Source organism: Anastrepha ludens, chromosome 2, assembly GCF_028408465.1.
Source record: "Anastrepha ludens isolate Willacy chromosome 2, idAnaLude1.1, whole genome shotgun sequence".
Taxonomy (NCBI): Eukaryota; Metazoa; Arthropoda; class Insecta; order Diptera; family Tephritidae; genus Anastrepha; species Anastrepha ludens.
In genome coordinates, this window is record NC_071498.1 from 105099436 (window position 1) to 105114662 (window position 15227).

General features: G+C 35.2%; 1 protein-coding gene across 4 annotated transcripts in view; it reads left to right on the forward strand.

Moving 5' to 3' along the window:
- Positions 1-15006, forward strand: part of LOC128855011 (serine-rich adhesin for platelets) — a 96040-nt gene extending 81034 nt beyond the window's left edge. Inside the window, exons 10-12 of one of the 4 annotated variants that reach the window (XM_054089555.1) lie at positions 1297-1455; positions 1719-2086; positions 12297-15006. In XM_054089555.1, coding sequence (XP_053945530.1) covers positions 1297-1455; positions 1719-2086; positions 12297-12585 — 816 coding nt within the window. In that variant the 3' untranslated portion in view covers positions 12586-15006. Of the gene's footprint in view, positions 1-1296; positions 1456-1718; positions 2087-5812; positions 5984-12296 lie in introns of those variants that run through there. The other 3 variants (XM_054089556.1, XM_054089557.1, XM_054089558.1) reach the window with 3 other exon arrangements.
- The last annotated feature ends 221 nt before the right edge of the window (positions 15007-15227 follow it).

Here is a 15227-nt window from a genome sequence, read left to right on the forward strand (position 1 = left end):
TATTTATTATTTTGTTCACAAGACTACACTGCACGAAAAAATTATAATACCAAGATGATTCTGATAAAATCTACTAAATCAATAATAGAAAAATTCCCTATATCGTTTCGTTGAATGTATGTTCAAAACGGTATCTCATAACGAAAATTATTTGGCATTAATTGCTGATATTTCAGTAACGGCCAAATCCATGCTCTGTGCAAAATGAAATAGTTATAAGACCGAAAGCGTTTGTTTTTCATTGAAAAGTGTAAGTTATTGCGTTAACGTTATTATATTTATTATAACTGCTTTCGATCGTTTTATCCCGTACTCATATATATGTGCTGGTCTTGGTTTAGGAACAAAAATATGCCGCGCGGATTTGACAGCATTTGGGCAAGGAAAAAGCCAAAACTCTGCTTCATATCCACAAAAATGAATACTCTCAAGTATATAGAACTTCAAGTCGAAGAACTTCTAGACGAAGTACTTATTACTTGTTTTGATGATAGTTTCGGTGAGGAGTGAATTTCCCAGCATGACAAACTACCCATTCAAACTTTCAAAGTAACAAAAGAGCTCTTGGCAGTCAAAAAATACCAATTTAGAATGATCTGTCTGGAGCTCTGACCTTAAACCCATCAAAAATGTATGGGCAACATTTTCTCAATTGGTTTTCGGAAATGGAAAACAATTGATAGCGAATGGCCAAAAATTGATCGAAATATTATAAAAAACTTAATCAAATCGACGCTTCGACGACTTCAACAAGTTATAATCAAAGGAGGATTCCAAACCAATTAAATAAAAAATAAATAATTGGCGCCTACACTTCTGTTAGGTGTCCAACCGAGCGTGCGTTTTGATGTTGTTCCACAAATGGTCTAAGCTGGATAAATTACTAAGCTCTAAATTATAAGTAAACCGCAAGAGTTCTGTGTGTTTATTTTGAATAGAATAATATTGGTGTTTTACTAATTTCCTTCTATAGATTTTACTTTTCTTAAAAATTAATTTAAGCTTTGTACAATGTGTGCTTATTTCTGGATATTTTTAAAACATTTATCATAAAAGCTTTTAATATTAAAAAAATAAATTTTTAGCCCTAAACTGATAACAAAAATAAAAGAAATTTAATTGGTCTTAGAATTTTTCGTGCGCTGTATGTACTCGTATATATTTCAAAGTGAAAACTTTTAATTTATTAAAAAGGAAATATATTAAATTATCTTAACTTACTGACATAGTGAGGAGTTAGATATACAATGAGTCTTGTAAATTAACGTTACATCATTTTTTTTTTGTTATGCGCAGTTGGGTTCGAAGACAACAGGTGAATGTGTGCAAATGTACTACTTTTGGAAGAAGCTTTGCGTAGACTATAAAGTTTCGCATCTCAAGACGGAAACACCACCACCACCACCGGCAAATGATCCGAAGCCATACGTATGCGAAGTGCCTGATTGCTCCGCGGTAAGTAGATTTCCCAAATGCCAGATGTATGATATTATAACAGAGACATATCCTACAAAACCAATTACCGATGAAACGAAAGGAAGGTTGTCTGTCAGAATTGTATGTGTGAATATATTTGAAGACAAGCGGTGCTTTCATTACAGATAACTTTCTTTTTGTGTCATCACTAAACTCAGAAACACTAATATGTATGTATTTCGCCTAATTTACCCTCTCCGAAAATGTTTTCTGCACATTTCGCGTTGCTGCTAATTCCACAGAGCTTCACCTCAAAAGCTGCCCTGCATGGCCATACTCGCATACATACGTATGGCAGAAATGCCAGTAGCCATAATAGTAGTAACAATAATAATAACAACAACAACAACAATAATAATCACCATAACCACAACAACAACAACAACAATGCCACAAGCAATACAACCAATACAAATGGTGCCACAATAGGGGCCACAACAGTTGTCGCTCAGCAAAGCAACGCCTGCACGTTACAAACGCAATCGCAAACAGCCAACGCGGTCACAGGCGTATGCGGTGTAGTGGTTAAAGATGCTAATCAAAGCGGTGCGGCCAGTAATGCCAACGGCGCAAATAAGGACACCGATTTCCCCTGCAAGGTGTGCGGCAAGTAAGACTCCCCCCATTCTTTCTTTCTCTCTGTCAACTCCGTACTGTCATTCTGTATTCGTAAACGTAAACGCATAAACGTATCCGTTACAGTTACCGTAAAAATATATGCTACACATGTTTCTCATAACTACTACTACACACATACTTATATACATAATTTTGTAATATTTTTCTGTACTTATTTCATTTACATATTCGTTAATAAGAGCAGGAAAAATATTTTCAAATTTATATTTGCCTCGTTTCAATTTTGCAAATTTAAAAAAAGCTTTTTGCTCATAAATTCCTTTCCTTTTTAATTAGGATGTGTATTGAATGAAGGATAATTTTGGTTTTTAATCCAATTTTAATTTATGTCTGCAAAGAATATTTGTTACACTTTTTGTAGTGTAGGCGCAAAGATAATCATCCTATCGGAAAATGTATAATTTTTATAAATTCCGTCGTACGTCAATCATATTTGACACTTGTGAACTAAACAGCTGTACTACACAAAGAGCCAAGCAATGGAGCGCGGAAAGCTCAAATAAAGATTTTCATCATTCAAAATATTTCTTTTACTTAGTAAAAAAGTTGTTCAAAAACAAATGGGATGATTAATTTTGCGCTACATAAACCTGTCAAAAATATTGCAAAGTGGATAGTACAACTGGCAGTGCAACCGCAAAAAAATTGCAGTACCCGAATAGATTTCTTAAAATCTTTAAAAAAGCCTTAAATTCGAAGTTCAAAATTGAATTATTTCGCCTGATCAATTTTGAGAAAATTATTGTGGTTGATACATTATCACCCAAATCCATTCTCTTCAAGAACTTTCAAGTTCTTATTAATGAATGTATGGCCTGGAGAAATAAGTCTATCAATTTCAACCTAGAAGATGGTTGCACAGGGGTACGAATCAATGAGCCTAAATGCAAAAAATCTATTCTAATGTTGTTTTAGCCAACAATCTTCTAGGCAGAACTACACGCCATCGCAATATGCCGGAGGAAATGCCGTAGGAGATAATATTTAATAATTTGTGTTATTTTGATATTCAAAGAAAAATGCAATTTTTTAATATACAATAAATGATCGGATGTTTATGTTATTATAAAGAGGAAGGTACGCCGTTAATAGTGGAAAATAACATCAGGCAAATGACCCCCCCGACAACGCTTACAGGACAATATACTTTTCATAAAATTTTCCATAACCGAATTGCAAAGCTGGCTACTCTTGTCATAGATAGCCTCACGAATTCCATTTATGAGGTCTTGAATCGAACCTGGGCTATTGGCGTAGACCTTCTCTTTCACGTGGCCTCAAAGAAAAAAGTCCCTTTTCCCGTAAAATATCAATGGTTTCGTTGCTTGTGTGGCACGTAGCGCTGTCTTGTTGAAAATAAACGTTGTTCAGATGAATACCATCCAATTCCGACCATAAAAAATAGTTAATCATCGCTCGATAGCGCAATCCATTCACCTGTAACTCCTGTTATTGGAAAGCCCTTTATCAGATAGTCAGTCGGTTTTGATGAACTGTAATCACCTCAAAAATGGTAAATGACTGTTTGAACTTTCCTAACACGTTAAAAAAGTTGGCAGTATTATTATTATAATGGCTGTGCCGAGCCTTTTTGTGGACTTACAAAATCCCATGAATAACGAACTTCTTAGAAAGGATCATAAATTCGAGGGAGAAAAATTCATTGAAAACTGGCGGAATTCCATCGGCCAGCGACAAACGAAACAATGTGTAACGCAAGTCAGAGGAGTTTTTGATAAGCTACTTTCGCTTAGCAGAGCAGACTTAAAGATCTTAACTGCTTACTTTACACGCCACTGTAGTCTGAGATATCACTTTAACAAAATTCGTATCTCTTAGACCATCACCTATCGATACTGTGAAATGGACACTGGAAATTCAGAACGCAGTCTTGGTAAGTCTTCTGCACTAGACAGAAAACGGTTACAGCTCTTTGGTGATATTGCCTAGCCACCATATAAACTATGGAACAATAAATCTCAGAATGTGCTAAAATTAAAAAAAAAACCTTTAAATATAGGATACATAAGCAGGCTTTGCGCAATAGATCTCATTTGCTCACAGTGCGCAGTAGCATAATAATAATAATAGTAATAACAATAGGTTAGGTTAGCTAAAGTGGCTGTCTTACGACGCACCTAGACCCAATAGAAGCCTCTTGTGATACCACGGGAACTATTCCATCCTTACTCCACTAGGTCCTCTTTAAACTAGCCTGTGGGATTTATAAATCTTGTTAGATTAGCTAATATTTTATATGCATCATCCGCGATGCTGTCCAGAGAAGTGGTTCCGAACAAATTCCACCTTCTTCTACACAGAGTCATGCAAAAAGGAGTTCAACTCTTTCTCCTTCTTCCACATCCTGACAGCCATATGGGTGCCTAATTCTACTGGCATGCCTTCCTATAAGACAGTGCTCAGATAGGACTCCTACTAATGTTCGTTCCTATTAGATTTAAGTAGACTGTTAGTGCGGTCCATATTCCATTCTGCCTACTAATGCCAGAGATATGAAACTGTCTCCAGCGATTGTTGGCAATACTTAAGATGTTTCTATTTATTTGCAGCTTACAAGTTGCCAAGGGCATAGGTGCATTTTTGCACTGCAACTTTGTATTGAGTAATTTGGAGCGTAGTGACCAGTCTAGCTAACTCATCCGCCTTACCCTCAATATTACTGTGGCCCGGCACCCAGAGAAGAGTCATAGAGAAAAACTGTGCGAGAATTCTTAATTGTTCATAACACTCTATCACTGTTTTCGAAGAGTGTTTCCATGATTGCAGCGATTTCAGTGGTGTCTGACTCTCGGAATATATGTAGATATTTCTGACTGTAATTGCGAATAATAATAATATTCCTAAGTAAGATTTGGCGTCTATTAATACCATCTATTTATATGAGATATAAGAATTATTATTTATTTTTCACAATGTACTGCTCGCTATGGCTGAGTTGCATCACGAAGACCTTGGTGATGGTTTCTGGCGGGCCTCACGAATGGCTTGCTTGATATTCGCCTTAAAGACGCAAATCGATTTCTGTGCGTGTGCACTGCTCCATTGTTAAAAAACAAATCGAGCAACAACTGTTAAAGTATACATGGACCACCCTGTTTTCGCGCTAGCTTCGTTTCCCTTACTTAAAGTTAGAGTTTCTTTAAGTTGGAATAAGATTAACTTAAAGTAGTTTGTTCAAAAATTTTCAAAAGTTTCCCATAACCGAAAGTAAATCACTTTCAGCTAGAAACGGTTTTAAGCTCTGTTAGGTTACTTATTTACTATATATCACATTTTTTGTTTTCATAAATGTACTTGTTTGTTTCAAATTTTCATTTGTAGTCGACACTTGTGTTACTCTTCATACACACTTTCATACATACATACATATATATAAAACTGATTTATTTTAATGATATATAAGATAATAATAATTGTTGTTATTGTTGTTGTATTGTATTGTTCCATGTTTTAAAATGAAAAAAAAAAAAAAACGAAACGAAAATAAAATAAAATAAAATAAATTATTATAAATTAAATTGCCCAATAATATCTCTCATCAAATATGAATCAACGATTATAACAATAAACAATTAATTACAATATGCGTAACATAATATTAATCATAATTAACGGTGAATTGCAATAAAAAAATGTAATACCAAAAAAAAAAAATTTACACGTGTAAATCGCGTAGAATCAAAAATCACAAGTTGAATTGCGAGTTGACACTCCTCCCTACCACGCTGTTGTATAACGACGCGCACGCGCAAGCGCGCCCATGTTGAAAGTGCTAGCTCGCTCACTGAAGCAGCAGCCGCCATTGCAACCGGCATGTGTCCTTCAGCGTCACACTCAGCCAAAACGTAAAATTGTAAGTGGTGTTCGTAAATTACTTTCGTAAATTATTTAACTCTTTCATTTCCATTTGAATTTACAATTACAATTAAAATTTCGATTATCGAACTGTACAATTCATTTCCAATTCCTCTCTCTCTCTCTCTCTGTCTGTATCTCTCTCTCTCTCACACATGCCGATAATAAATATGTATTACTTACAATAATAATTCCATTTTATAATCAATTATTTTAAACACTTCCTCCTCCCCCTTAGAAACACTCGTATAAAATAACCTTGTGAACACTTGTAAAGAAACCCCATTCCCGCCTAAATTTCTAAGCTAGTTTAAATTATAACATTTACACGCCGCGCTAATCTTGCTTTTAGCATTTTAAATAACTACAACAACACTTTAATTCCATTAATTGCTTGAGTTTTTCCCTAAATCAAATGCAAAGCTATGCAAGTACTCGTATAAAAAATATTTTGATAAATCATAAAAACTGAATCTAAACTCACCTGTATAAAAGTAGATTACTAACACATCCATACTAATTAACGTTTAACATATGAAAATGAAGAAGTATTACTTTTCAACAGTTAAATTATTATAAAAATTCTTAAAAAATATTTTTAGAACAATTGAACTGCTGAATATAACCCATGTACTATTTTCGAAGAGCAACCCCCAGATAACCCTATTTTCCTGCATAAGTAAAGTGCTCTTGAGGCTTTCCTCACCCTGTCTTCTGCATTTAATATCCAATATAGCTTTCTATCTAATATCAAGCCCCGAAAGTGAGCATTTTTACTGAACGACATGGGATTCCAATTAATGTCGGGGGTCTTATTTTAAGTAAATAATACCATTTGAGTCTGGTGGCGTTTGTGCCTAGTCGACATGACGTCGCCTATTGATCTATCTCACTTAGTAAGATCTGCATAATTTCACAGAGTGTCTTCGTAAATTTTTTTTTCAGTGTTTCTATAAAACCCCTTGCCCATGCAGACTCAACAGAAAGCTCTTAATGATATACCTATTATTGCATAATGTAATAAAAATCACCTTTTTTGCTATTCTGCAAACATGAAATTTTTGTACGTGAAATTATGATTTCTTATGCATACCCAGTCTTTGATTTTCTTATCAATTGACCTTTTTAAAGAACATTAAAGTTTCCAGGTGAAAATCGTAATCGGAAAAGTAAGCCATTGCGTATACTTTACTTCACAGGAGGAAAGATCAACTGTTTTTTATGTTTTTATTAAAGAGCAAGAAGAATGAGGTTATGGTACGTATTAATACACACACATATATACAGTGAAACCTTCTTTCGGAGGGCACTCACCGTCAATCAACTTTTGTCCGCCCAGAGCGGTGTCCGCTCCTTTTCAAAAGGAAGCTATTTTGCAGATGTAATCGTACATAATTTGTGATGAGTTTCGTAAAAATGGCGGTAGTTTTTTTTAATATATTTTCCCACTTATCGTTCCTATCAGAGTTAGTTTGCGGCGGATGCCGCTTGAGATTATTTACCAATCCACTCAAACTAACACAACGGCACCTTCGCTTCGGCGTTTCGTTGAACGGACCTAAGGCTAAGGCTTCCATAAATTGCGGAACTACCAAATTTCTATTTACCTAGCTTCATGGGCATCATCTCAAATTCGAATTTTCATTTGTTAATTTGCTTAATATTATTTAATCTAGATTTTTTACTGAATTTTGAAGTAAAATTTTATAAAATATTTTATACTTCGAGCATTTTGAAAGTTTAAAATTTTACCAGTCTTCCCAAAATCCATTTCCCCCTAATAAAAAACAAACTGATTTTGCACAGAATTACACAGATAAATAATTTCTGCATTATCGAGTACATACTGTACTGTGTTCACTTGCAGCGAATTTGCGTTAAGCAAACCAAAACTAAAATAACAAAACTAACAAAATAATTTAATTTTCTAACAACCAAATGAGTTCGGAGTATATTTTTAGTGCATGCGAAGTACAATATAAAGTTGATTTTTTTTAGGAAACTGCAATTTGTGTTTAGATTTGTGATTCATCTTGTCCGTTTCATCTTAAATACACACACGCACCTACATGTGAATTTGAATATAACATACTGTAGTTCTTCATGCTTTTAATATTCTTGCTGTGTACGTTTTTGCTTTTGGTTTTGCTATGAATTACCTAAATATGACTACTTTATAACACACACGCCCACATACATATATGTGCTGAGAGCGTTAAAAGAAAGTGTACGCGACAAAGTGACCGATTTGGACTATTGATTTATTTCTTGCATTTTTTTATGAAAATATAGTTCATTCAAATATAAATAAAAAAAATGGGAAAAATGTTCATCAATTTCAGAAATTTAAACTTTTTAATCAGAATAATAGTAAAAGTCACACGATACTTAGTTATTACAAAGTGGCGCAAAATTAATCATCCATTCGAAAGATATTATACTTTTTAGAAATGGCGTCGTATTTGGCACTTGGCGTTATTGGCGTAATATTTGGCACTTGCGAACTAGACAGCCGCAGTAAACAAACAGACAATCAATGGTGCCCGTAAAGGTCAAGATAAAGATTTCCGACACTCATAATAATTTTATTTTTATTTAGTAAAAAAGTTTTAAAAACAAAATTCATAACAAACTTTCATAAAACTTGTTAGAATATCTAGAAATTTCTGGGTATATAGTTTTATAGGTCATTTGATTATAGTATAACAAAGTGCAAATTTCAAATGGCTCACAATTCGTGTTGATTTCCGACAATTTTTTATTTCACTAATGTATAATATTATGATAAATATATAAAACATTTTTTTTAATTCTGACTAAAAAGTTTGAAATTTTGGTGGAAATTTTTCCGAATTTTCATAAGTTTTATGCAAAGTTTAGAACCTTGTGTCACATAGTTTTTGTTGAGGTATGTTCTATATATTTATAAAACAATATAAATAAAAATGAAAAATAAAATTCAAATATAGTCAAAACTTGTTAATATGCAGTGTACACCTTCTTTCGACGCCGACAGTATATCCATTCATGCAATTACATACATACATAAATGTTGTAACTTTATCCAATTCGTGTCGTTGTATTAGCTTTGCGCTGCCTAGCTGTCTACGCATACTCACGTTGATATACTATTATATAAAGGGTGATCCAAATACAGGTATATTTTTAAATGATTTGCTTTTTTTGAGACTGCCTGGTATAATACTGACTACCCCCGAGGGATGCAATGAATGGATTGAAACTTGAAGCAAGAATTATTAAATTTTAGTCATTCACTCCTCTTGCCACACGTATGTTTGTGTAAAAAGCTTGTGAAACTGGTATACTAAGTTTTGGGGAACATTCACAGCCTTTGTCGCGTAGGGCGATATTTATATATATAAATACTACATAAAAAAAAAAAAATATTTAGCGCACACACTTTTGTTAGGTGTTTGGCCGAGCTTCTCCTTTTAATAAGTCTTAATGTTGTTCTAGAAATGGAAGGGTGTACAGTTTTCAGTACACCGCGAACAACATATATTTTTTATGAGGAAGTTTTTCATGACAAAAATATACTCGGAGGTTTGCCATTACCTACCAAAAGTCGACTGCTATTAGAGAACACTTTTTCAAACTTCAAAAACAAAAAACACGTAGATTATTCGCTCACCAGATCCAGTTGACTCAGCAAATTGGCCATTTGTTTTGCTATCGCCTCTCAGCTATCTCAGCTAAGGTCAGTTCCAATTAAAGAACGAATTTGACAAAAAAAAAATAATGTTATCTAACGTTGCGCATTTTCTTCTCTAAGAAGGCATAGTTCGGTCATTATAAATATTTTTTAAAATGTTACTATAAATGACATTTCGAATACAGAACTTTAATTGCTCATTTTTTACGAGCTGTAACTAAAGATATAATAAAGGGTTTTCAATAAGGGCGGGTAGAGATGCAGAATGTCAATCGTGGCGTTTGCTGTGTGGTACGTAGCGCCGTCCTGCTGGAACCACATGTCATCTAGGTCCATATGGTTCAATATGGGCCATAAGAAATTGGTTATCATCGTTGTGTAGGGCTCGCTGTTGACGGTGACCGCCTCACCAACGTCGTTTTCAAAAAAGTACGGACCAATGACGCCGCCGGCCCAAAATCCACACCAAAACAGTCACTTTTTGAGGATGCATTATCACCTGGTGAACCTCGTGTGGATTGGTGTCGTCCCATATACGGCAATTTCGTTTGTTAACATAGCCATTCATCCAAAAATGCGCCTCGTCACTAAAGATGATTTTTCGTCCAAAACTGGAGTTCTCTTCCAAACGATTCGAAGACCAGTCAGCGAACAAACGGCGCTGTCTATGGTCATCAACTTTGAGCTCCTGGGTCAGTTGGATCTTGTACGGGTGTAGGCCAAAGTTCCGACGCAAAATTCGCCAAGTTGAAGTCTGCGAAAGGCCAAGTTCTTGTGCACGGCGAGGAATCGACTGCCTCGGGTTCTGCTGTACACTTTCACGGACCGCGGCAATGTTCTCGGCTGATCTTGCGTTCCTTGAACGTACGGATGTTGGCTGATTGTTTACTGACCCGGTCCTCTCAAATTTGGCCACCAAACGTTAAAGAGTCGACTTTGAAGGTGCTGTTCAATCGTGTAACTTGCCATGATGATTTGGCATAAACAACTCAATAATAAACAAAAGATTTGACAGATGTCACCAAAACAAAATGGCTGCCACAGGGCGCCAAAATCGACCCGCGCCAATTGAAAAACCCTTTATAATACTTCAACAATCGTTGGTTTCCGCATCTCACTTGTCTGTGGGACGTTGATTGGTTGCCTAAAAGCGGCTGCAATTTAACCTAGTTAGGCTACATTCATGCGATGCCAGTCAAAATTTAAATTATGAGTCAAGCTGCAATCCAGGCACTGGGTTCGGCTACCACAACTTCTAAAGTTGTGGAACAAATCAGGAGTAGCCTCACCATCTTGAGTGAAAACCATAAAGTTACCTTAATCTGGGTCCCGGGACATCGAAACATTGAAGGTAACGAAAAAGCAGATGAACTGGCAAGAGGGTCATGAATAATGTTATTGCAGAATCGGTATTCACACCATTAATTTCCCAAAAATACCTTCGAATCGCGGATTGTAGGTGGAAAGACCACTCGAAATGCAAAATTAGCAGAACGTTATGGCCCACCTATAACCTCAGTCAATCGTCGGCATCAATAAGAATGAAACGACGTGACGCCTGGAGACTAACGGCAGTCATAACTGGCTTTTGGTCTATCGGAGAACATCAGCCAAAATGGGTATCCCTCATAATACATACTGTCACAGTTGTAAACAACCGGAGAAAAAGGAGACAATCTTCCATTTCCTCTGTGAATGCCCTGCCCTATGGAGGGACAGAATGTTAACCCTGGGCCTGCTGCTGTTCGAGAATCTCGAACAACTGTCTGGCTTAGACGTCAACAACCTAATAAGGTTCCTAAACCGCACAGACTGGATTAGTCATACTGTAAATAACCGTTAAACAAGTTGGTAACGAGGATGTGGCAACAAAATGGTGCGGAAGCGCTAGTTGGATTCTGGAAGAATCACCACTTTAACCAACCAACCAACCTAGCAAAAGTACAAAAAAGAGCCCTAAGCCATGAATAGATCCATAAACTTTCAAGAAGGACTTTGAAATAAGATTAAACCGAGGCAGTCCCGCCTATTATAGCCGAATGCGTTGGTTGGTGACTACCACTTGGTGGTACCCGGGCACGAAACCTCGGGCATGAAACACCAAATAATAGAAAAGGTATTTTCTAATATTGGTAGCTCCTCGGCAGTCAATGGCAAACCTCCGAGTATATTTCTGCTATGAAAAAGCTCTTCATAAAAAACCAGCTGAAATTCGGAAGCGGCATAAAAACTCTAGGTCCCTCCATTTGTGGTTAAATATCAAGACGCACACTACAATTAGGAGGATGAGCTCGGCCAAACTCCCAACAAAGCCAATTATATACACTTATATGTTTATATATATAGTCCAGGCAGCGGCTTGAAGCAACGCGTGCTCTAGACATACAAGTTTTTTTTCTAATAGCATCCTAATTTCCAAAACAAAAAAATAGTGGTCTTCACTTTAATTCAGTTTTTCAAACATGCTTGTATTTGGACTACCCTGTGTGCGTACGTAATGAGCTTCTTCTTCTTTGTCTATTAGTTTGTGTTTTTCATAGTACACGTACATACATATGCTAGTGATAATTATATTGAACGGCATCTTTTGAATTTTTCTTCCCTCTCTCGACATTTATCCACGCTCACGCAGAGTTTTTAATAAAGTGAAGAGCAGAAGTGCCCATATGAAGACGCATCGTGTGCAGGAGCAACAGCAACAGCAACAGCAACAGCAACAGCAACAGCAACAGCAACAGCAACAACAACAGCAACAACAACAGCAGCTGCAGCATCAACAGCTGCAACAACAATCAGCTGTCGAAATAGCAACTGCACCTAGCAATGCAGCTGCGTCTGCGCACAGCCAAAATCTAACTGCGAATCAAAGTCAGCAGCAACAACAAAAACAACCACAGCAGCCAATTGAGAAAATATCCTGAATTTAGACGTCCCTTCCCAGTAGTGACTACCCATTATTACCTTAAAGACAACAACCAACCACAACACTCGATTACATCCGACCAAGTGACCGACAATGAAATTCGCTAATATTCCCGAAGTACCAAAAAACAAAAACAACACAACAACAACAAAAAATCGTAAGAATGTACTTTAATAAAAGTAAACCAAATGTTTGTAAAAGCACGTAAATGACAAGCGTAAAATCCATTTGAAATTTGAAACTGACAATCGAAGTGTTATTGAAATGTAACCTTAAAGTTAATTAAAATTAAATTAATGGCGTAATAATATTTAAATTTATTAAACCAATCTGCTAAAATGCAAGTAAATGTGTAATAACAATGTGAAATATATATACATACATACATACCATACATACAAACTCATTTTGTATGCAATGAACTGCAACTCAGTAAGAAGAGTTAAAACATAAAAACAACAAAAAACTAAAATATAACAAAAATTACGCAAAGTCAAAATCAAATAAACAAATCGAAATATTCTTCTAATACGAGTAGGCGCGTCTTCTATTGTAGTTGTTCTTGTGTGGCATAGATTGTAATTGAACTTTATTTACGTTAGAAAAGGAGATTTTATTATAGATTTACAATTTGACTAGTGATTACAATTAAGTGAATTATGTAGTAAATGTAAAGTTAGTCATATTTAACTAACTGAAAAATACTTTTACATGTATTGTAATTTGCTGGAAATGTGAAGTAACTTTTAAGGAAATATTTGTGGTGACATAAATGTGCGAAAATCAGTAGAAAGATTTATGTAAATTTCGTCAAGGGTTTAGTGGCATACAGATACCAGATACCAGAACGAAATGAATTGAAAGTATTTCCTAAATATCAAAACCAAACCGCCGATGAAAGTGAATTAGCAGTAAAACACACAAAATTAAAAAAAAAAAAATATAATTAATATTTAAGTTCCTTGCTACACACACACACATATACAATATAAATTATATATACATTTGCAATATTTCTGCCAATAGTTACACAATTATTTGAATAAGTGAGAGCAATGAAAATTGTATGTGCGCAGAGTAAAGGTTAAATTGGAGTACGATCCAAAATGTCATAACCATTACCGTATCCTCAACCACAACCATATTTGGTAATGGTAATGGATTGTACAGAGAGGAAGAGGAAGACCTCGTCTGCGTTGGAAAGCTGAGGTGGAGAAGGATTTGGCTTAACTTGGTGTGTCCAACTGGTGCCGGTCAGTACGAGAAAGAAACGACTGGCGTGCTTTGTTAAACTCGGCCAAAATCGCGTAAGCGGTTATCGCGCCAATTAAGAAGAAGAATAATGCATTGGACGAGTTAGGCTAAGGCCTTTATGCACTGCGATCAGATGGATCTATTATACGCTTCTAAATGCTTAATTTTAATCATTTAGTATTGTGACGAATCGAACCAGCTGATCCTCTGGTAGGTATGAGAAAGTGTCTCCTGTGACCTAATGCTTCCCAATTGGTATTTAAGTGTTCCATGGGCGCCACTTCATCACATCAGAACCTGCATAAACTAATGCTAGATAGTCCTATTGTATTGAAATGTTTATTGCAGGCAAAGTGGCCTGTAAGTGCGCTACAGAGTAATCTGAGTCGCTTTTTGTCTAGGGTTAGAGCAGGTTTTGCTCTGTTGGTATTGAAGGAAATTTTTGGAGTGATTAAGACCGTTTGTGCCGTTCCTGTATTCCTTAGTTTTTATTTGGATTCATCAAACTATTGCAGAATCTAAAAAAAAGAAAACAACATGAGAAGAGATGCGAAAATTAGCTCGGGGGAAAAGAAATCCATTATTATTTTCGCAAATGGTTTAAAACTGCTTAATGGTCGATCTTTAGTTATTTAAATTATTTGATCGATACTTTACGAGATACGACAGCCATTTACCAAGAAAATAATGGATTTATTTTTCCCCAAATTAATATAGATGCTTTCCATTTCAATTCAACCGGGCTATTCGGGACATGTTCTTCGATTTCGATGTAACTCAAATATGTTGTTCTCTGGTCAAAATAATGAGACACGTATTTTTTTGTTCGCCCGAAAAAAATTTTTTTCAAGCTTTATCGGCAATTTTGTTTTTCGGCTCAAAATCGATTTTTTTTTAATAATATAAGATTTTTTTGTTTTAAATGCTCATAACTTAGTCAAAAATGAACCGATTTTAATAATTTTGGGTTCAAAATGATCGTCATTACCTACACGAGCGATTTCATGTAGAAATAGTTGCAAAAACGTAGTTGAAAATTTTTTATTTTGCAAAAAACAAAAAGTGCGAAACAGGGTGTTTACTCAAAAATTCATTACTCAAAAACAACTCATTTTAGCTACTAGGCATGCAGCTCAATTAAAGTTTGAGATGTTTTTTTGATTTGGAAAAAGTTATAAAAAAAAAAAATACACTTTTTGAAATATTGAATTTTGAAAAAATTTCAATTTTTTTTCTTTTCTTATAATATATATTATAATTAAAAAAAATCGAGTTTGAGGCGAAAAACAAAATTGCCGATAACTCTTGAAAAAAATTTTTTTCGGGCGAACAAAAAAATACGTGTCTCATTATTTTTTAATGGAATTATGTTATAAAAGGGCATTC